Below are 23,952 nucleotides of genomic sequence, written 5' to 3'. Positions count from 1 at the left end.
GTGTCACCAGATTTTTCTCTTAGTTATAAGTGTATAACTGTACTTGATTTTGTCTTCTCTTAGTACATCTGTACTGTGAGTGTACTGCAATTTCATTTCAGCTGTTTCCTCTTTTACCAACCACTCAAATATTAATCAGTCTAAAAGTGGAATGGTTGATTTATATACTATATCTATAAATATACAAACGTCTCACAGTCAGATTTTCTCTCATAGATTTTCTTAGGAGTAAGAACAATAAATGAGATAAAAGACAGTACTTTCCGAGGCCCAATTGGTATTTGCACATTCAAAGGACCATATTTTCTTTTACAGGGATATTCTGATGCAGTTTGGTTTTGTAGAAGTTCAAGCAAGTTTATTATGAGTTAGAATCATATGATAAATTATTTACATAGCAATGGGTCATGAAAAGATTTTTGCAAAGAATAACTAAAGTATTTGTTTAATATGCTAAATTGCTGGATACAGCTGGTCAAGAAAAGAGTGGATATGAGGGATGAAAGACCGAATTTCAGTTATTGAGCTTTCCCTCAAGCACACATATTAATTCTGTTTTGTATGCTAACGTAGCTTTTCCTTTAACTTCTGTATGTAAAAACAGAAGTATAATTTGGTAGCAAAGTACTTCTAACTATACACAGAATTTGAACATTTGTCTCTTTAAAATAGATTAATTTGCACCAGTCAACATGGAAAATACAAGATTTCATATTTTTGTCTGATTTTTAAATATTCATAACACAGCACTGTTTTGTGTACTAATGTCATAAATGATTTGTTTAGATGACTGAAGAATTATGTACCAAAGCATGGGACTTTTACAGCAGAAACTTAATGAAGCTGTATTTTGGGTAAGTACATGCATTTTACATATACATCAGGAACATCTTGGAAAAATCTTTTACGAAAGCACTATTTATGAAGTTCCTTTGGGGAATGAAAAAGTTTTAATTTTAGTAGAACAACGTGAAGAGAGATTAGAAACTTAGATTTGGCTTTACTTTTCTTCAGCAATGTTATTCTATGTTAAAACTAGTAAATTCTGAGTTTCTGCCTGATCCAGACCTGAACAAAGTCCTTTGACACTTCTGTACTTTAATCAGTTCTATTTGCCAGGAATATGGTAGTATACCCAGGAATAAAAGGATAATTTGCATTTGGGTCTGAAAGTAAAAGATTTGCATTCTCTTCTGCTCTTTCTTCGGTTTCCTTTATGCTTGGAATTATGTAACTCATACTTTATGCAATTCAAATTTTCCTTTTAAAAATGGGGATAATATATAAATATGTTTTAAAATATGATAATCACAACACATTAACTGATTTATTTGTTATAAGCATGTGTATCAAAATGTAATGATCCTCCATTTAGAACAGATAAGTTTGGGCTGTTTTGTTTTGAAAACCATACAATGCTAATTAGATAGGAGGTACAACTCTGTAGGAACACTGTGTAAATCCCTGCTAAGAATCACAGAACTGCTAGGGAGGTGAAGATTTTCAAGCTATGCTGTGGTTAGTCTTGGTGAACATTTGTCTTGGCTGGTTTTAGTCGTCTTAAAAATCACAGGTGTTGGAGACATGACAATCTCTGCAGGCAGTTTATTCCAGTACTGCACAGTCATTTCTACTAGAAATGTTTTCCTAACACCTGAGTCGTTCTTGCTACAAGAGAAACCCTTTTTCTTCCCCTTTTTGTCTTATACATGAGGGACATGGAAGATTATTCCTTTTTCCTTTGCAGCGGTATTTTGAAGATTGTCTGAGCTAACAGTTTTGTTTAATTATCACAAAAGTCAGACTGAACAGTAGAATGTTACATTTATAATTACTCCCAACTATATGAAATGAAATTCTTTTTTTTTTTTTAAATTTGAAATGAGAGAGATTTTGGCAAATGAAAGTAGTCATGTAAAGTCTAATTTATTCAGTAGTCTTTCCAGCAAATCAGATATGAAGAGATAGTGTATTTTAATATATCAGTGAGATGTGATTAATTTGAAATACATTTTTTGTTCTGAATCTAATTATTCCTCATTACTTAGCTTAGAAGAGAAATGAGATTTTTACCAAAGGTTAAAACTGTTAAGTTATAAATTGAATTTGTATTCTATAATATTAATTTTTATTGGTATTGCCAAGAAAATGTAAATAGCACTTAAGTAGATGCTTGCAATCTAGCACTTTTAAATTATTTTCTATAAACACTCAAATGTCCTCCCTTAAATACAGATCTGTACACTAAAGTATAGCTGACAGCAGCAGGAGTAGTATATGATGGTGGAAGCAAGAAAGTTTTTATTGCTCAATACTGTAGAATATCATGAACAAGTAGAAATTTTATTAAAATGAGAGAATGAATTACTACTGAAAAAATTATCAATGCGTATTTTGTTTAAATTATAAATAACGAACATCAGTTCTATTCAGAAGTTTATATTGTTGAGCTTGACTGCTTTGTATTTTACAGCAAACTACAAGTTTTATAGGCTTTACTTCATTCTGGTTGGGAGCCATATTAAATTACTCATTCTGTTTTACAATTCAGAGGATGGATAAAATATAATCTGCTGAAAAAGAACAAAAGAAAAAAGGCAAAGCAGAGGATGGCTCTAGCAGTAGTCCATTATAATGTCCAAATATTAAGAATTATTATACAGAAGTGGAGCATGTGGGTGCAGATTCACAAGGAAAAAATGACATGTAAGTCTATGTAACTGCTTTGCATAAGACAAAAAATACGTGCTATATAAAAGCAAATTATGCTGTATAAATATGCTTGGTCAACAATTTATCTAGTGATCTTTTTGCAGGATGCCATTCATTGTTTGACGTGTGTCAACTTGCTGCCATGAATGCCATGAGAGTCAGTTCCTTGTGTTCTTTGTTAGGACAGATAGTGCTGGTACTCTTCTCTAAAGACTGAGCAGTGATGCTGATCCAAAGCAGGCTTGGGAGGTGTTAGGGAAATGGAGTGTATGTCAGAAGTACAGGGTGGAGTGAGTCAGGATGCTTTTCTGGGAGGTGAAGAGTACAGTGATAGAGATAAAACAGGATGGATCACAGAGTTGGAGTCAGTTAAAGGGAATGCATGATGAAAGGTGGGGAAGGAGTGAAGATCAAAGTCAAAAAAGTCAGAAGACAGAAAAAATAAATACTTTGTTCATTCTGACTGAGACTTTGTGTCCCACAGATCTTCCAGGTATGGGTTTTTAAAAATGTCTCCACACAGCAGCATCTGTGAACACAGACTCTGAACCTGAGTCCTCCCAGACAGAAGTTTCATAAAAGTGAAGAATGGGCCAAAAGCTCTACCTATAGCTTTTGTTTGAGCTCAGGCGGTTATGTATGACTCAAACACTGCTCTTACAGAGCCGGAGGCCTAAGCTGTTGTCTCACTCCCCTAGGCAGTTTTCAGAGATTTCCTATTCTTTTTTATTACTTCCTTTTATATTCTCTTCTAAATATTACTTTCAGCCAAGGCACCTTTTGTTAATTTTAGATTCACAGAGGCAGAGGAGCAGATATCTAGAGGGCATAATTACACAAGATATTTCCTTCCATGACAAAGCTGACATACAGAAAAATGCCATTGAGCCCTTCTTGACTGCGTAACTCTTCATTGACTCTTGACTAGTACCAGTATAATTGTTGTGGGATTGCACTATAAACAAGGTTGCTGGAATGACAGAGAATAAAAAAAAAAAAAGTAGGTATTTTTTTCTTAAAATTTTATCACTTTGGGAATCTGCTTGTAGTAGAACTCTACTGTACTGTGAACACAGCCCATGAAGGGGTGATCTGTGGAAAAAGTTCAAGAGTGAACAATGTGTTGTGAGAAAGAATTAAGGGGCAGGTCAGTGGGCTGTTAGGTCCTGATTGTTGAAAGTCAGAGCAAATTAATGTAGATGCAGTTTGGACTTCCCTTGCAGTCCTGAGAGTCCAGACCCCTCCCTTGGGCAATGAAAATTTGATATTATTTTGTAGGCATTTGCTTTGCAAATATTTCTAGTTTCTGTACCTTACTGGTTGTATAGCCTAAAAAGTTATTAAAGTTTGTAATTAAAGTGTAAAGTGTACAGTTATTAAAGTGTATAATTAAGTAATATCATACAATATCTTCCCTAGAACACATAGTGGTTGACCATGACTCAGGTAAGAGAAAATAGACTTAGATTTATACTGTTGACACTGCATCTCTTGCCAGATTTGAGATACATTGATTTTTTTTTTTTTTTTCACAAACAAGAATGGATCTTAAATGTACCTGTATAATAATTTATTTCAGTTGAATTTCAAGACACCTTTTTGTTAAAAAAATAGTAGATAAGTGATTCTATAGAGTGCATTTAATATATCAAACTTTACATTTTAATACTTTTGACAGCAAAGACTGCATGTCACACTAATCAAGCTTAGTCCTTGTTCATAAAATAGGATTATATAGGGCTAAGCTACTTAAACAGCTATATCTTCTTGAAAGTATCAAGAAGAGTCTCTCAGCTCCCTTTGTAGCTTATTACAGGGTTTTTTTACAAAGTTAACTGATAAAAATTTTAATGATGACTTAATTTTTTGCAGAAAATTGCACTTATTTCCTCTTGATTTTATTTTAGTGGCTGTGAAGAGCATTTTTTCGATTGTATTTGTAACACCTTTTACAAATAAAAGGACAGTTATATTATCCCCCATACCTTTTTTTGTGCCAGACTAAAGCAAATTCAATTCCTTCCAAACTTTTCGTAAAAGTAATTATTTAAATGTTTAATTTATAATGAACACATGATCTTTCATATGCTGCTTTACTCTTCTTTGTACATTTAACACTTAGCACTTGACTTTACTGAATTTATTCTTACAACTTTTGACTTCTATGCCATCTGAAATAGTATTAAAGTTTTGTTATTGTATTTTATTTCACTGAGGTCTGTATACATTTTGCACCTCCAGGCTCTGAGAAATTACTGTGTAATTTGGTAGATCAAACTGTAGATCAGTAATGTCTTATACACAACTCTGATAAATTGGAAATATGTCATGTTTATGCCTTGCCTGCTAACTTGAAATCCTATTGCAACAGTCTTAATTATCTATTGTAAAAAGTTGTTATTTATTTCTTTACAGAACCTGAATTGAATACTATTTTATTGAAATGTAATTTGAGAGACAGTCATTCATCTGAAGCATTTAAATGACATACTTGTTTTTGCTTGTGGTCCTCAGATTGGTTATAATTATGTATATTTTCAGTGGCAGCGAAGAGACTGCAACAGGTCTTTAACAAAATATATTTAAATGCTGTCGTGAAAGCTTGGCATGCAGAGGCCTACAGTTCTTCGAAAACAAAAGCATATTTTGAGGTATGCAGTATAATACTTTAAATGTAGTAAGCCCAGTGATTAAAGATTAACTCCTTTAATTCTAACTGTTATGGAAAAACAATTCTATCAATATTAATGAAGCATTTTAGTGTGCTACTGCTAATACTACTACTTAGTACTTTTGGCATTATGGAAAGCAGATCATTACCTCTATATTCTACAAGTAAAAGTTTGGTCATATCTTATGCAGCAAAAGGGGTTGAGTGTTGTTGTATATTATTAGTGATCTAGCTGGCTTGGATCAGGTGGCTGATGTTTTAGGGGTGATATTACCAGCTGAGATGAAAATCAGTAAAGATGATGCCTCTGGATCCCTGCCACCAGAATCCAAGAGGTGTAGGTTCCTACAGAGTGAGAAGAAGTCTCAGTAACCTCATCTCCTCCCCAAAAGTGTGAGGTAACCAAAATTGTGACCACCTGAGAGTAGACAGCAGTGGACAGCCCCATATACCCAACTTCCAGCAGCCCTATCTGGTCTCACTGTGAAAACAGGGCTCTTCTCATTTCTGGGAAGGTTTCTCCTGCCAAGGAAGAGAATGCCATGGGTTGGTGGGATGCTCAGCAGATACCATGTGGGGAAGGGGAGAGATGGGAGCTGTAAGACCCAGCCGCTGCTAATAGCATGGGGGTTCTGAAAATCATGGTCACACAGATAAAGCTCTCCCGCTGTTTGGTTGCTTTTCCTTCCCCAACTGTAGGATGGTCAGAATGGAACCAGCTACGGACAATTTATCAATTGCTTTTATTTTTGTTTCTTCTCTCTCCCATACATTTTCTTTCTCCTCTTTTATTGCTGGTTTCTTAAAATACTTAAACTGTTAGTCTGACTAGATTGTGTGCACAAAAGATATCCTGTTTCTGGAGCGTATCAGGGCATTCCTAGGTAGTAATATCCTTAAATTCTTTTCATTCTTAGTATCAGTTGCAAGGATAGGTTTGACTTCCATAATTAGATTATAATGCATATAACAGAAAGCATATAACTGAATAATTTTTTAATTGTGTACTTTTGTATTGTGTACCCTTTCGTAGTCATTTTGGGTGCAACTGAGTCACCTGAAGATACGTTTCTGGTGTAATTCAGTATGCCCTGGAATATCTCAGGCAGGGCTAGACCAGACAGGCCTCCATCTTAAAGCTCAAGAAGTGTAAGAATCATCTGCCAATCCTTTGTTGTATCTCCCAGTCTTTTGTAGATATCTTGGATAATCCAGGACATCTGAGATGACATTCATTGGTTTTAAAATGCAGAATTAAACCATCAATGATTATAATATGTAATAAACTTAATGGGCCAGAAGAACTCTCATTGCTACTAAAGGGCAAATAAATTTTCAGAATGGGAAGTTACAATCTAAAGCTCATTATTTCCATTTACTCTGTTCTTTCTGGCTTTCCCATCCCACTGTTTTCCTCCTTTCCATTTTCTTTATTCCTGATTTCTCCTTTCCTACATATTTCCTCTTTCTTTTCTCTTCTCTCTTCCCTGTAGCAATATTCAAATGAAAACCAATTTTATAACACCTGAAACTTTTCTGTTTCTGGAGCTAGAATAAAAGAATAAGAAGTTCAATGTTACTCCCATACTGAGATTATACACGAAAAATACTTCAGTATCTCATGCAGTATACATTGTTGGATACAATATAACATCAGAGAGGTTTTAGTAGTGATACCTTTTGAAGACTTATGTGAAAAATTTGCATGTGCTAACAGTACGTTTATGTCATGTTGTGTGTACACAATGTTTTAGTTTGGAAATGCAGATGGTCTATGCTTCTATATTGTGTTGCTACGATGGAAAATCATGAGATGCCCCCTAAAACTATGATTATTCTCAGTAATATCAGTTACAGATGTTCATAGATGTGTAACTATATATGGAGATTTGAAAATACCTGGTTAACTTTAGCAAGTTTAATTTCATTTTTTGAATATTTAAATGTATTTGAAACTTTGAACCTGCAGTTAGGATAAAATTTTACTTCTCTTGTACCATCTTTTTTCAGAGTTTGGCAAAAGAAAGTCAGAAAGGCTGTTTTGAATCAAATGATCTTACTGTCAGACATAAAACATCCCATTTACCAGAAAAAGCCATATTACAGGTTTGTGATAGTTGGTGTTCTTTTTAATTTTTAATATGTTTATTTCATAAATGACATGTATAATGTTTTGTTGAAAAGGATGTGTTTGTGTGATGGAAGGGAAGGTTCCTGTTTACATTGTTCATTTTGAAGGAAGGTAATGTTATTCTTCCCTTCAGTGGCACCTGATCATAATCTGTATGCCCTAACCTGACATCCAGAAGCTTCTCTGAGCTGAGACAAATGAAGAAAGAAAGAGACTCAAAAAGGGAGACCAAGAAATCAGGATATCTGTAGGACAGGTTGAGGGTGGAACTCCTGAGACAAGTAAAGGGGTTTGTTTGCAGTGAACAGAAGCTCATAAGCCAGGCCCCAAATGTGATAGAAAGCAGTTTGTTTCTCTTAAAAAAATAGAGAAACTGTATGGATATTATGCAGCACCTTAAAACAGAAAAAACTGCTAGGCCAGAAAGCAGGAGTAGAGGAGAGGAGAATCTACTGCAAGGGCACAGTGGGTAGGGAGAGATTTCTTGCCAAACATTTTTATTCAATTTGTTTAAATTAGATTGTTTAAAAAGTTGCTTTGTTCAGTATTTTTGTATCCTTACAAAATGTAACTGTAAAGAGTGAAAGCTTGTTCATATGCTAACTTCCAGAAGAGAAGGTATTTCTTTCCAGAAGCAAGAAGATTGATTTGCGGCAGTATTTTAGAAAAAAGACAGAATTATTAACTACTGGTCGTGGGACCTTCAGTTGTAGAGGCCAGTTTAACTAAATTATAGGTTGGTTACTGAAAATAACTGCTGTTGAGGGATACATTGGAACTACTGCTAAAATGTTTTCATTTTATCTTCTTATTTATAAGCTTTAATTTGTCCTATCATTTTTCCCCCTTAATTTAACATTGGAAAACCAATAAAGTGGTATTTCAGAAAAACATGATATGTTTTTCTTTTAAATAATATGGACTATAGTGAACTCAAGATTCGATTTTTATCCAATAAAGTCTAAAACCCAAATGCAGGCACTTAATTTTAAGCATGTGCGTAATGCCACTGACATCACAGGAAACTTGAATCTGTAAGCTAAATCAGGTACATAGTTTAAAGACCTTACTCACCAAAAACACAGCATGCATACTTTAAGTCCTCTTGATGTTATCTATATGGATTCCACTGGTGGTGCATATGGTCTTCATGGATGTGATACTGGTTTATTTTGACTTGGGTCCATCAGTGGGGTTTAGTCAGTGCTATTTTCTTAGTACTGGCTCGTTCAGTAACCAGAGAACTTCTGCTATTAACTGATTCAGATATGGGCCCCTTGCAGCAGCAGTAGTATCTCTCCTAAAGAATTTAGGAGTCATAATACTCATACCTCTGATTACTGAGACATTGATACAAGTTAAGGAAGAATCTCTAGTATGACCTCTTCTTCAAAAGCAGTGCACTCAAAAGGAAATGTTCTTCCCATACAAGTATAAACACCACTAAAACAGAGAGAGAGATTAATTTACTGTATGAGTAGCAGAATGATCAAAATTTGATCTACAGGCCCACCTCCTAATGTTCTCTTTCCTAATAAGGTTGTATTATACACCACAATAGTAGTATATATAAAAGATAGTACTATGTAAGAGAGTGTGTATATCTGTGTCTATATTGCTACATCTATATCTATATATCTCAGATAGAATAGCTTGCATGCGTCCATAACTATCAAACTTGTCATACATCTAAATAAAAGATTATTCAAATTTTCAGGAATTCTGAGGTTGGTAGTAGCATCCTTTCTTCATTAAAAACCCTGAAACAGTGTAATCTTTCTGTTAGTCCTATAACAAACAATATTGACAGTATCATTCCGTAGCTTGGGAGAAATCTGTTTATTTTATCTTAATCTATGAGCCTTGGTTTTTTGACTTCCAAACCATGAGCTCAAAATATAGTGACATTTTAAGCTATCCTTGTAGGTTGCCCTTTTTTGAGGTCACATCATGTTCACAGTTACATGTGCTGCTGTCACAAAGAATCAGATCTCACATGCATGAAGATTTTGCACATGAAAACCAGAATCCAGATACTGACATATCAAAAAGAATGACAGCTGTTCTGAGGTATGTAGCTGTACTTTTTGATTGAGGCTACAGAGCAGCTGTAAAAATACATTATATGATTTTTCTCTTCTGTTTATATACGAACTTAATTTTATAGCCTATATAAATCAAATATACTGTCAAGTGCTACTTTAGTGGCTTAGCGGAGAACATTGATGTCTTCCATTTCTAGAGCAATTCCAACTCTGAGGTCTGGAGCTGAAAAGCAAGGTAGTTTGCCAGTTTAGACTTTGGTCCCATCATAGCGTATATTTTAATGTGCCTTTAGGAGGAGAATGAAGTAGGAAGTGAGAATTCTACTGATTTGAATAGGAAATAATAACCTAAAGAATAAGAAAAAAGAAAATTGCATAATCCATACAAATTTCAAGCCATATTTCTATGATCCATATATAAGTATGTCATTGTAGGAAGAAGAATTATTTTTGTTTGTCTATATTTAAATACATTTGCATATCTAAAATCCAAATCCAAGAGCTAAAGCTAAGGAAATTGTATGTCATAAAGGAAATCAAAACTAATTATATCACTGCAGTGAAAAAACCTGAGAGGTAATAAAATGAAAAACAGCAATAGGGTAAGGTGAATATATTAGGGAATGTTAGTAAAAACTGCATTGTAGTAATGATGATGTTGAGTTTTTCACTAGAGAGTGGTCAATATCTGTTGGATTTTCAGGAAACAATAAATGGCAATAACATTTCTGAGTATTTTCAAATCTGATGATTGATTAATTAAAAAGATCTTTAATTAGCAGTATGCCCATTCAGGAGTATGCCTTGTTTGTCACAGTTCTTTTCATGTGACTGAACACACAGGTAAAGATAAAGAAATATAAAAATCCTGCATCTTAAGCAGTATACATGTCGCATAGCTTTGTATTCCTAAAGACAAGAGGTGCAAACTGGTTTCTGTCTTTTCACATATTCCTATGTGTAATATCTGCTGCTTCACTGAACTGAACCAAATGTAGTTTTCTATTCTTATTTGTATGTTGTAAATAATTTTAAAATATTATTTTTTTCAGTCCTGTTTTCTTATGTCTGAGTCCTGTTATTTCCCTCTCTTTACAGCACAGGAAAATAAAAAGCTTTTAATATGTAACATAATATTATTTCTGTGAGGAATGCTCCAGTTCACTAAAGAATTACAAAGTATAAAATGAGCTTAGATAGGAGTTTATCACCTAGATCTAAAATAGAGATCCTTAAAATTATCCTTCAGTATCATTTAACTGCAAATGCTCAAGGTTTCAATATTCAGGTTCCTCAGAACTTGAAGTTTTTCTGAGGATCTTGGACCCACAATTATAATTGGAGAGAAGCTGTCCCAACCTTCCTGTTATTCCCATTTACATTTTCTTGCCCCAGCACTGTTCTCACCTTTGTGTTCATTACAGGGATTTATAGGAACCACATCAGGGAACAGATCTGTCCAAAAAATTTTCTTTCATTTTCTTCTTTTACTGAATCAGCTGACAGTTGAATCAGTTCCTTAATCCAGTTCTTTGTGTGGTGACATGAACAGTTGTTTGGGTACAGAGGAGGAGGTAGGCAACAAGTGGTGGAGAAACAGGTGAAGCAAGAGTGGATCTGCCTCATTTTGTAGGTGCAGGGTGTTCACTGAGCTGCAGTGCCTCAAGGCTAAGCTTATTGGGATCTGTCAGTGAAGCAGGTCTCTGCCTTTCTAGCCTGAGAGTCCATAGGCAGTTTTAGAGCGTACAGGGTGTAGCAGCTGCTGTTGTTTTTCATGTACATTGGAGAAGGATATATCGGTGCCTTCCTTTTAGGCATTATTTAAAAAGTTGGTCCCTTCACCATCTGTGGGAAATGTGAGTTAAATTCTTGCCCTTACCAAAGAGGTTCAGACCCCTGTATCTGCTCTGAAAGCTGCGCTGACCACAGAGATGTGAACTGGCAGTTTTCACGCAGAGTAAGGGGGAGATAGGAACAGGTCTTTCTGGGACACCCTGGGAGAAGGAAGAAGCCTCCCCAAAATTTCATTCAATCCATCCTCATCCCTCTTTTCTTGTCTGTCCCCCCCTGCCCCTGGCCCCTCCTCCCCCCAAAAAAAACCCCAGACAACCAAACCCCACCAAATCCTGTCTTTAACAGAATGAACAGAATAACATTACTTTGAGATAGTGAGGACATAGGTTTGGGATATAGATGAAGGCAGTAGCTGAGGCAAGAACAGGGTTTTTTTGTGTTAACTGGCTGGTGTGCTGCACAGGATTTGCCACCTCCCTCCTTTTTTTGTGTGGTGTGGTGAGACAAACTGAGCTGTCGTGGGGTATGCTGTGGTTGTCGTGGGCATGGGGATGCAGCAGTTTCCTGTTTTTCCTAGGGAGTTATCCCAAGAGAAGTTGGGCCAGTGGGAATGGGAACTGGTTCTCTTGGGTTATGTTGTGGTAGGGAGGGTTAAGGACTGGGATCAACAAAAAGACAACAGCAGCAGTGTGGGGATTTGGGGAGGAGTGCATGGAAGCATCTGGGGCTGGGAAGCACCTTCTGGAGAGTCGCCTTCAGGGCACACAAGAGAGAACAGGCTGAGCCAGCTGTGCTGAAAGTATTTTTGCAAGTATTTTCTGTGTATGTGGGATAAGTTGATAAGTTGTGCAAGTTGTTACATATGTGGGCTGGAAGCTAGAGCTGTGAATGTTCAGGGAAAGCCAGAAAATAATGGCTTTATTTATGTGTAAAGTGTAGAGGGAACAAAAATCATTACAGAAAAGCAGGAAGCCTACTGAAATGCTTCCATTTTGTATTTAAAAAGAATGCAGCTCCCTTGATCCAGAGAGAAGTGCAAATCTATGTAGTTGTCACTGGGTTTCTTGAGCTGTCACTATTTTATTCAGTATGGAAAGTGCAAAAAGAGCTCTTCTGTTTACTGGCAGAGACCAGAGCTTCCACTAGCTGAGTGCCTAACCATTTGCTGTAGAAAGGCAGAGCTCCCTCCCTCCCTCCCTCCCTCCCTCCCTCCCGTCCTTCCTTCCTTCCTTCCTTCCTTCCTTCCTTCCTTCCTTCCTTCCTTCCTTCCTTCCTTCCTTCCTTCCTTCCTTCCTTCCTTCCTTCCTTCCTTCCTTCCTTCCTTCCTTCCTTCCTTCCTTCCTTCCTTCCTTCCTTCCTTCCTTCCTTCCTTCCTTCCTTCCTTCCTTCCTCCCTCCCTCCCTCCCTCCCTCTCTTTCCCTCTCTTTCCCTCTCTTTCCCTCTCTTTCCCTCTCTTTCCCTCTCTTTCCCTCTCTTTCCCTCTCTTTCCCTCTCTTTCCCTCTCTTTCCCTCTCCTCTCTTCTCTCTCTTCCTTTCTGTCTTCCTTTCTTTCCCCCCATGAATCCTCATGCTCTCTTTTTGGTGGTTCCAGTATGTAGGTACAGCCTCCTTCAACAGGAGATTGTTACTGGGTGCTGTCTCTTCCAGGCCAAACCTGTGTTTGCTCTGAACATTCACAGACTGGAAAATAAAGTATGCCTGGACTTCTCAAAGTTTTGGAACTTATGATAAGGAGACTTTATTGTCTCTGGCACTGTGGATGATATTTGGCAGTGGATCATTTCAAAATCACAGGATATTTAGTAAATATCATTATTAGTATGCTATCATTTATTGCAGCTTTCTGTTCTGCTTCTATGCAAAAAATATCTGTCAGTTTGTATGTACTGTTGGGACAAGATCTGTCCTCAGGGCCAGCTGGAAACCATTTGCTTTGTAAATTAGTTTCCTTAAAAAGTCAGTGGTACCACAGTACCATAATGTTGAGTTATTGACAGAAAATGATTGCTGTGCTTTAAAGCTGGCTACTGTGGTCTTGACCTGACATGAAATAAATGTTTCAACAGACCTTTCCAGAACTGAAAATTCAAAAGGTTACTAGCAAGAGAGTGTCAAATTAAAAGCCTTGCTTTTGTTCTTCTAGTGTGAAACTAAACCCTACTAATGAATAATAATACAGTCAATATTTTCTTTCTCATTCTAACAAGTCATATAGTTCCATTTATTCAAATACTTTGAATACTGTTTGTGAGCTGTGTCAAAATTCCTTCGAGTTTTAAATTAGATTGAGTTTTGAAGTTAAGGAAATAATCCACGTGTCCAAATTAAACAGACTTCTGGTTAGAGAAGCCTGTAATGGATCCAACTATAATTTTCATGGGATGCAAGTCTTTGAAGGGATGTGGTGTACAGAAGGAATTTGCTACTGAAACGGGCCTGCACATTTCTGTACTTTAAAAAAATCTTAGTAAGTCCCCAACTGCATTCTGAACCACCTAAATATCTTTAAAATGAATATGGCTATAGCAAGCTCCCAAGATTCCAGAATAAAAACATAAAGCCAGAAAACCTGATTTTTAAAATTGTTTTAAGTAGTTTATATGAAGTGAAAACAGACAACTTGTGGGACAGCAGCTTATTTTGAGGAGCAGGCAAATTGCTTGATTGTATTACCTCTGCAATTAAATGCTAGTGGTAAAAGACACATGATCAGTGATTTTCTTACCTGGTTTGTCCTTTTCTAGCTAAAGAAATTGTAGCCTTTAGGTAGTTGCTATAGGTTGAAACGTAAGATCTTTTTAAATCTTGGTAGAATAATCTTGAAATTTCTGCTTGTTTCTTTTAATTGTAAAAATGAGTTCTAGCTGGTATGTTTTTCAGTCCTGTTCATTTCAGTAGAACTGCACAGAATATAAATCAGGATAAAAGTTTCTCTTAAAGAAATAATATTTCTGTCAGTGAAACATCTTTTTTATTAGAACATTCTCTTTTGATTCTAACAGTTTTTAGTGACTCATTTATTATAAAGCATATTTCAGTATAACGAAGATAACCTGCACTTTGGTAATCCATGCACTCTACAGAATCACAGAATCACAGAATTGTCTAGGTTGGAAAAGCCAACCATCAACCCAACATTAACAGTTCCCAACTACACCCTATCCCTCAGTGCTATGTTGACCCTACTCTTAAACACCTCCAGGGATGGGGACTCCACCACCTCCCTGGGCAGCCCATTCCAACGCCCAACAACCCGTTCTGTAAAGAAATGCTTCCTAATATCCAGTCTAAACCTTCCCTGGTGCAACTTGAGGCCATTACCTCTTGTCCTATCACTTATTACTTGGTTAAAGAGACTCATCCCCAGCTCTCTGGAACCTCCTTTCAGGTAGTTGTAGAGGGCAATGAGGTCTCCCCTCAGCCTCCTCTTCTCCAGACTAAACAACCCCAGTTCCCTCAGCCGCTCCTCGTACGACATGTGCTCCAGACCCTTCACCAGCTTCATTGCCCTTCTCTGGACACGCTCGAGTAATTCAATGTCCTTTTTGTAGTGAGGGGCCCAAAACTGAACACAGTCATCGAGGTGCGGCCTCACCAGTGCCGAGTACAGGGGTAAGATCACTTCCCTGTCCCTGCTGGCCACGCTATTTCTGATACAAGCCAGGATGCCATTGGCCTTCTTGGCCACCTGGGCACACTGCTGGCTCATGTTCAGCCGGCTGTCAATCAACACCCCCAGGTCCCTCTCTGACTGGCAGCTCTCCAGCCACTCCTCCCCAAGCCTGTAGCGCTGCTGGGGGTTGTTGTGGCCAAAGTGCAGCACCCGGCATTTGGCCTTATTGAAACTCCTACAGCTGGCCTTAGCCCATCGCTCCAGCCTGTCCAGGTCTCTCTGCAGAGCCTCCCTACCCTCGAGCAGATCAACACTCCCACCCAACTTGGTGTCATCTGCAAACTTACTGAGGGTGCACTCGATCCCCTTGTCTAGGTCATCAATAAAGATGTTAAACAGGAGTGGCCCCAAAACCGAGCCCTGGGGGACACCACTCGTGACCGGCCGCCAACTGGATTTAACTCCGTTCACCACAACTCTTTGGGCCCAGCCATCCAGCCAGTTTTTTACCCAGCAAAGCGTGTGCCCATCCAAGCCTCGAGCAGCCAGTTTTGCCAGGAGAATTAAATACACTTACACAGACAGTCACTCTCTCTTCACTTCTTAGCTCTGTTGATTACCAGTAGTGAAACAACATTTGCAATTATTTCCTTACTTTTACGAGACTTTATGTGTATTTCTTCTGACTACAATACTCATTTAAGTCTCAAATCCTCTATTTGACTCAAGATTTCTCTTGTGCCTGTATAGTTTGAGTGAACTCTGTACAGAGTATGCATTCATTTTTCTGGAGCATATTTCAAGCCATGCTTCATATACCGCTATAATGGAAAACAAGTTTTATGGTGTGCATTATTGTATGGAAAGTTGTATAACTAATATGGAAATACTCTTCTATAAAACACACTGGCATGTTTGCTATGTTTTCTCTCTGACATCTTACTATTAAGGTACATATCTTAAGTGCTAAGCTCTTTGAAAATGTATATTAATAAAAATTAATCTTCAGTGACAAGTTATGGGATAAAGTTAGAAAGTTCTTTATGTATTTTTGCTATCAGTCAATTACTGTACCAGGTTTAAACTGTTGCCAATGATGTATTATTGTGCAGTTATGAAAGTAATGACATTACAAGAGTAAAGTTTTCTTTACATAAAAGTTGCTTTAGAAAAAGTTATATGGGATTTTATTCTCTGTGTTCCTTTCAGCTGGTTTCTTTTTCATACTTAGAACTGCACATTTTAAGTGTTGCATTTCATATCAGATATTTATATTTCAGCATACGATGTAGTAATTCAGTTCTGCAAATGATTATGGATATGGGAGGTTTTAGTATGTAAATAATCCAGCTGTTTTACATAAAATTCTGCGTATGCGCTTTGTCTTTGAGTCTTAAATGCATCTTACATTTTCAGATGGTTGTAATATAATGCATATTTCCTTCTATAGCAAAGACATTAAATTTTACCATATTTTCCCTCATTTCATTTTACCAAGTTTCTTCTAAGATGAAACATTAGCGTTCTGTTGGCAGAAATGCTGTTTGACACTTGGTTGTAAAAATGGCAGGTGAGGAGCTATGGCAGAAGTTTGCCAAATGTTATCTTCATTCAGTCTCTTACTTTTATGGCCTGAGATTGCTGTATCTAAGATTATTTACCAGGACAAGACCTTTTTGGAATTCTATAATTTAATTCTTTCAAAATTTTGCTTAGTGGTATCAGTATATTTTAGAATATTTTAACTGTATAAAACAAACTATCAGTATAGTTTTCATATTTTTTCTACCATAATGCAACACATTGACTTTAATATTCTGGGGTTAAAGATTTATAGATATATTTATCTATATAGCTTGCCTTATAGTAGCCTTCCAGTACTTAAAGAGGACCTACAGGAAAGATGGGGAGGAACTCTTTATCAGGGAGTGTAATGAGAGTACGAGGGGTAATGTCCTGAAAGATGTTTAAAGTTTCAAACTGAAAGAGGGTAGATTTAGATTAGATATTAGGAAGAAATTCTTCACTGTGAGGGTGTGAGACACTGGCACAGGTTGGCCAGAGAAGCTGTGGCTGCCCCCTCCCTGGAAGTGTTCAAGGACAGGTTGGACGGGGCTTTGAGCAACCTGCTCTAGTGGAAGGTGTCCCTGCCCATGGCAGGGGGGTTGGAACTAGGTGATCCTTAAGGTCCCTTCCAACCCAAACCATTCTATGATTCTGTGATTTACCAAATTATACTATATTAGTTAAATTACTTAAAATATTAAATCTAATTAAATTAAAATGAAATTATTAAATCAAATTAGTTAAATTATACTGTATTAGTAAAATTAAAAAGACGTCTGAGGTAGAAACTACAGAAACTCTTCACAGGTGGTTTAAAGTTGAATTTAAAACTACTGTATTTAATCTACAAAGCTTTAGTCCAAATTATATTGTCTCAAATAGGTTTAGGAGAGGTGTTTTAACAAGGGTTGTTTTAATATAGGTGAAATGAAACTGCTGATAGTTCATGAAAAATCTTCTTTTGAAACATCCCTGTCATTCTCCGTCATAGCTTGAATTTATGAGCTTTTAAGCAAAGCCATTTTTTCATACTCTTTGTTAAGGCTGTTAATGAGAGTAATTATTGACATTCTGCTATAAAAGGTATGTTTAAATTCCTAAGAAATAAGTATTTAATTTGAAAATAGTTCTGGTTGTTTAGGATAGATGAATATGTATCATTTAATAAAGCAGTGCTTCTTATTGATTGGTTTTTTAATATCATGTATGTGTGTTTTTCTGATGTAGATTTTCCGTTATGTAAATTTAGTTGATCTGGCAAGATGTGCTCAAGTTAGCCAAACGTGGATGCTACTAACTCAGAACAGCTCGTTATGGAGTGCTGTAAGTAAGATAATCACTTTCAATATTTTATTTTAATTTTATTTGTTTTAAAAAAGAGTGAGGCAAGGAGGTAGTTTAAGAATGTTAAATATCTAGGATAAAAGTTTTATCTCAGAATCTGACTTGTTCTTGTGATGGTTTAGCCCCTGCCAGGGTCTGAGACCACGCAGCCGCTGCCCCTACCCCACAAAGGGAGTGAAATACAAAGCCCCGAGACTGAGATAAGGAAAGGTTTAATACAACAGAGCAACAGCAACACAACAAACAGCAACAATAAGAATAACAGTGATAACAATGAACAGAGCAAAGTATATACCGATACAGCAGTGAGAGAACTGGCTGCGCCAACTCACGCGATCACCAATTCTTCCCGTGCTCGCGCCAGGATGTGACGTCAGCATGATATATGAATAACCTGGCTAGAGCTTCCCCCCCACTGCTGGGGAAACTTAACCCTATCCTGGCTAAACCAGGACATAATCCACCCCTTTATTCTATACCATGTGCGTCACATCCAGCTGCCACTTAGCAATTAGCATTGACAAAGAAAAATTAACAAAAGCACAGTATAACTCACGGTGTGTTTTCACCCACAATCAAGTCCCCTTGTGGCACGCATCAGACCTCTCCATCCTTCTGCATCACCCACCAGGTGCACCTAGGTCCTTGAGCAAAAACAATCCTGTGGATGGGTTTGCCTTTGCCCGGTGCAGGACTAACCCAGACCATTTTTCCCAGCAGGTCCCTCATGCGCACCACAGGGACTTTATCCCCGTCTACAACACGTGGAAATTTTGACTGAGCTGGGCCAGCTCGATTGGCAGATCCTCTTGTGTTCACTAACCAAGGGCCTTTGTCAGATGTATGTCCCAGTGTTTGAAGGTTCCACCCCCCATTGCTCTCAATGTAGTTTTTAACAGTCCATTGTAGCGCTCGATCTTCCCAGAGGCTGGTGCATGGTAGGGGATGTGGTAGACCCACTTGACGCCGTGTTCTTCTGCCCAGGCATCTATGAGGTTATTTCGGAAGTGAGTCCCATTGTCCAACTCAATCCTCTCTGGGGTGCCGTGTCGCCACAGGACTTGCTCTTCAAGGCCCAGGATGGTATTTCGGGCGGTGGCGTGGGACACTGGATAAGTTTCGAGCCACCGAGTGGTTGCTTCCACCATTGTGAGCATGTGGCGCTTGCCTTGGCGGGTCTGTGGCAGTGTGATATAGTTGATCTGCCAGGCCTCTCCATATTTATATTTCATCCATCGATCTTCATTCCGCTGGGGCTTCACCCGTTTGGCTTGTTTGATTGCAGCACATGTCTCACATCCATGGGTGATCTCTGCGATGGTGTCAATGGTGAGGTCCACCCCTTGGTCTCGAGCCCACCTGTATGTTGCATCTCTGCCTTGGTGGCCCGAGGTCTCATGGGCCCACCGGGCTATGAACAGTTCACCTTTATGCTACCAGTCCAAGTCCACCTGAGCCACTTCGATCTTAGCAGCTTGGTCCTCCTGCTGGTTGTGTTGATGTTCATCAGTGGCCTGACTCTTGGGTATATGGGCGTCCACATGGCGCACCTTCACAACGAGGTTCTCCACCCGGGCTGCAATGTCCTGCCATACTTCAGCGGCCCAGATGGGTCTGCCCTTGCATTGCCAGTTGTTCTGTTTCCATTGCTGCAACCACATCCACAGGGCACTTGCTATCACCCACGAGTCAGTGTAGATATAGAGCCTCGGCCACTTTTCTCACTCAGCAATCTCCAAAGCCACTTGGATGGCTTTCACCTCTGCAAACTGGCTCGATTCACCTTGTCCCTCAACAGCTTCAGTGGTTTCTCGTGTGGGATGCCACACTGCAGCCTTCCATCGTCGATGTTTTCCCACAATGCGGCAAGACCCATCAGTGAACAGGGCGTATCGTTTCTCCTCCTCTGGCAGCTCGTTATATGGTGGGGCCTCCTCAGCATGTTTCACCTCTTGTTCTGGTGACATCCCAGCATCTTTGCTCTCTGGCCAGTTTATGATCATTTCTACTAATCCTGGGGGGTCGAGGTTCCCTATTCGAGCCCGTTGTGTTATAACGCAACCCATTTACTCCACGTGGCATCTTTTGCATGATGTGTGGAGGGAGCCTTTCCTTTGAACATCCATCCCAGCACTGGCAGTCGGGGTGCCAGGAGGAGCTGTGTCTCAGTGCCGACCACTTCTGAGGCAGCTCGAATTCCTTCGTACGCTGCTAGTATTTCCTTCTCAGTCAGGGTATAGTTAGCTTCAGAGCCTTTGTATCCCCGGCTCCAAAAGCCTAGAGGTCGGCCTCGGGATTCCCCATCTGCTCTCTGCCAAAGGCTCCAGGAAGGGCCATTCTCCCCGGCTGTGGTGTAGAGCACGTTCTTAATCTCCTGCCCTGTCCGGACTGGCCCGAGAGCCACTGCCTGGGTAATCTCCTGCTTAATTTGTTCAAAGGCTTGTTGTTGCTCTGGGCCTCATTTAAAATTGTTCTTCTTGCGGGTTACGTGGTAGAGAGGGCTCACAATCAGGCTGTAGTTTGGGATGTGCATCCTCCAGAACCCCACAGCGCCCAGGAAAGACTGAGTCTCCTTTTTGGTGGTTGGTGGGGCCATGGCTGTTATCTTGTTTATCACCTCCATTGGGATGTGGCGACGCCCATCTTGCCATTTTATTCCTAGGAACTGAATCTCCCTTCCAGGCCCCTTAACTTTCTGTCGCTTGATGGCAAAACCAGCCTTCAGGAGGATTTCAATTATCTTCTTTCCTTTCTCAAAGACTTCCTCAGCTGTGTCCCCCCATACAATATCATCAATGAACTGCAGGCGTTCTGGAGCCCCACCTTTCTCCAGTGCAGTATGGACCAGTCTATGGCAAATGGTGGAGCTGTGTTTCCACCCCTGGGGCAATCGATTCCAGGTGTACTGGATACCCCTCCAAGTGAACGCAAACTGTGGCCTGCACTCTGGTGCTATTGGAATGGAGAAAAACGCGTTAGCGATGTCAATCGTGGCGTACCACTTGGCTGCCTTCGATTCCAGCTCATACTGGAGCTCTAGCATGTCCGGCACTGCAGCACTCATTGCTGGCGTAACTTCATTCAGGCCACAGTAGTCCACAGTTAGTCTCCATTCGCCATTGGGTTTTCTCACTGGCCATATAGGGCTGTTGAAAGGTGAATGAGTCTTGCTGATCACCTTCTGGCTTTCTAGTCGACGGATCAGCTGATGGATGGGGACCAGGGAATCTCAGTTAGTGCGGTACTGCTGCCGGTGCACCGTCTTGGTGGCAATTGACACTCACTGCTCTTCAACCTTAAGCAACCCCACCACCAAGTGGTCATCTGAGAGGCCGGGTAAGGTGGACAATTGCTCAACCTCCTCCAGGGCAGCTATACCAAAGGCCCACCGGTACCCTTTTGGGTCTTTAAAGTACCCTCTCCTGAGGTAGTCTATACCTAGGATGCACGGGGCATCTGGGCCAGTCACAATGGGGTGCTTATGCCAGTCCTTCCCAGTTAAGCTTACTTCAGCTTCTAATAGGGTCAGCATGATATATGAATAACCCGGCTAGAGCTTCCCCCCCCCCACTGCTGGGGAAACTTAACCCTATCCTGGCTAAACCAGGACAGTTCTACATGAATAAAAAAGTAGGAGCAACTCAGATGAAGTTGTCTGTGGTATATCATTATAAAATCAGTGGAATTGAAAGAGAATTGGCTACTAAGGCTTAGCTATAGGCCACTAAATTTAGACAGTTAAGTGAGGTGTCTTAGGCTCCCTAGGTAATCTGAACAGGTGCTATATGACTACTGTGGAAGGAGAATGTAAACTCAGTTACAGATACTCTGAGACTACTTGTATTTGCTCTAGAGAGGCTCTTGTCATCCCTGGAACAAGTGGTGCAGACCAGCTCAATTCCATACTCGTGAACTCTTAAGGGTTGTTGAGGTGGTCACTGTGTCTCCAGAGCACATGTCAGTGTCCAAGGTGCTGCGTTGTTTCTTCTACCTTAGCAGTCCAATTCTCTAGCACACACGTTTCAGTCAACTTGCATTCTAATGCAGATTTCGTGACCATGCTAGTATGGTCTGTTTGGGGCCACACCTGACATAGCTACTCTGAGTCTTTGCCTTGAACTTAAAAATACAATCACACAGCTCATTGCTATTGCCTTCAGTGTGCTCATGATCAGCTCCAGTGAGAGTAACCAGGGTCAGCCACCCGCCAGAGACTGCCAGTCAGCCCTGTAGTGAAGAGGCATCTCCAAGGTCAAGTCAGGAAGTGAAGTCCATGAGTGAGGGTCAGGGTCAGCCAGACACATGGCTGGACACAGACATGCCTAACGTGTGGTTCAAGCAAAGACTCAGGGCCAGAACCTGAGCTTAAGGGCAGCTCTGAAACCAAGTGGGGAAACTCCTAATGAGGCTTCTCCAGCTCTTTCACACAGTGAATTGTTTTCACAACAGTCTTATCCAGAATTACACTGCTGCACCATGTAGGAGCTGACCTTGGACTCAAGTACCTAATCCCCTGGGGAAGGAAGAGGTTGCAGAGCCTGTTGGTGAACCCAGGGCCCTGACACTAGGCACCTCTGTCCCACTTGGAGATCCATTTGAGATCCAGAAGGTGAACTGAGTCTGAGAAGAGATTTGAACTTGGGTCTTCCAAATATGCTGTTCTGTCCCCTGAGTGGGTGGGACACAGGCTCTAGTTCCCAGGTAGCTGGAAGTGAATTCCTGACTGAGGTGAAGAAGTTCCGGAGGGCTCAACCAATGCTGCTTACAGTGTCCCACTGTCTGGTTCTAGGCAGCTGCCTGTTCTCTGTGTGAGTTTCTTTAAATTGACCACTTGAAGTGCTTAGCTGTCATGTATATTTTGTAGTCTCTGCTCAGATTTGAGTTGTTGTATCTACCCTGGGCACCAACACCTAAAAGTCACTGCAGTGCCCAGGTTGTAGGTCCTTGGAGCCTTTATTAGGTCTAGTCTTAAGTTACTATGATGAATTCATGATGTTAATGAAAACTGATAATTTTAATGTAAGAAGAAAAAAATCCTAATAAGAAATTGAAAAACTGAAAAAAGTTCTGAACTTCTGACTTCCTGGTATTGTAGCCACTTCCAAGCATTCTGCTTAGAAATAATGGTGATTGATTTTTCAAGGTGTTTGGATAATAAACACATATTATGAAATGTACAACAAACTGGTGTGGTATAGCTGTAGCAGTTTATACAAAAGGGAAAAAAAGGTTTTTCTGGATTTTTTATGAATAAATTTAAAGAAGGCATGAAAAAGTCTTCTCCAAAAAAGGAGATATTTCTTATTAAGTGTTTGTATGTTGGCTTGCCTGCTTTTTTTGAAACACTCTGTAGATAGACTTTTAAAACTATTTTCTAGTAATTTTTGTTAAAACTTCTTAAACTTGAAATTTTGACAAATACTAAAAAAAATTACGGTTTTAGTTAAAGATCTAGATATCCCCAGCCTGCAGCTTAAATCATTTAAGGATTATTGTCCTAAAACTAAGATGGTTGGTTACATATTCTTGATATCTTGATGTATCAATAGACCACCAATTAAAAAAAAAAAAAATTTCAGCAACTTTAGGATTTTATACATATTAAAGGGAAAAAAATAAAGTAAATATTCAAGTCTGACAAATTTCTTTACACATAATATTCTGACATGTCGTATTTAATCAGTTCAAGACTTGCCTCAGTTTCATAAATACTGTAGATACATGCTTTCTCTACATTTAAGTATTTTTAGTCAGAGGTCTAGAATTTTTATATTTGTAATACACAGACATTTCTGTGTTTTCCAGACTATTGATTCAGTGTTTACATAGAACTTCATATATGTACTAGTGATTTTCATAATGATGTGTATTTTGTATGTACTACCTATTTTTAGTACTGAATTATATATCAATTTTTAAAATTTTTAGATCAATTTTTCAGCAGTGAAGCATAAAGTTCAGGACCAAATAGTAGTAAATATTTTGCAGAAGTGGCGTCCATATGTATTACATTTGAATCTTCGAGGTTGCTATTCTCTTCACTGGCCTACCTTTAAAAGTATCAGTAAGTATTACA

General features: G+C 39.0%; 1 protein-coding gene across 1 annotated transcript in view; it reads left to right on the top strand.

Annotated features, from left to right (window-relative positions):
* The window catches only part of FBXL13 (F-box and leucine rich repeat protein 13), a 98,550-nt gene that overhangs the window by 10,344 nt on the left and 64,254 nt on the right, over positions 1-23,952 (top strand). The window contains exons 4-9 of the mRNA XM_074869907.1: positions 787-854; positions 2,552-2,706; positions 5,254-5,363; positions 7,394-7,489; positions 17,760-17,855; positions 23,805-23,940. Coding sequence (XP_074726008.1) covers positions 787-854; positions 2,552-2,706; positions 5,254-5,363; positions 7,394-7,489; positions 17,760-17,855; positions 23,805-23,940 — 661 coding nt within the window. The remainder of the gene's footprint in view (positions 1-786; positions 855-2,551; positions 2,707-5,253; positions 5,364-7,393; positions 7,490-17,759; positions 17,856-23,804; positions 23,941-23,952) is intronic.

This window comes from Strix uralensis, chromosome 5 (genome assembly GCF_047716275.1).
Source record: "Strix uralensis isolate ZFMK-TIS-50842 chromosome 5, bStrUra1, whole genome shotgun sequence".
NCBI classification, from domain to species: domain Eukaryota; kingdom Metazoa; phylum Chordata; class Aves; order Strigiformes; family Strigidae; genus Strix; species Strix uralensis.
This window is presented reverse-complemented; position numbering and strand designations above follow the sequence as displayed.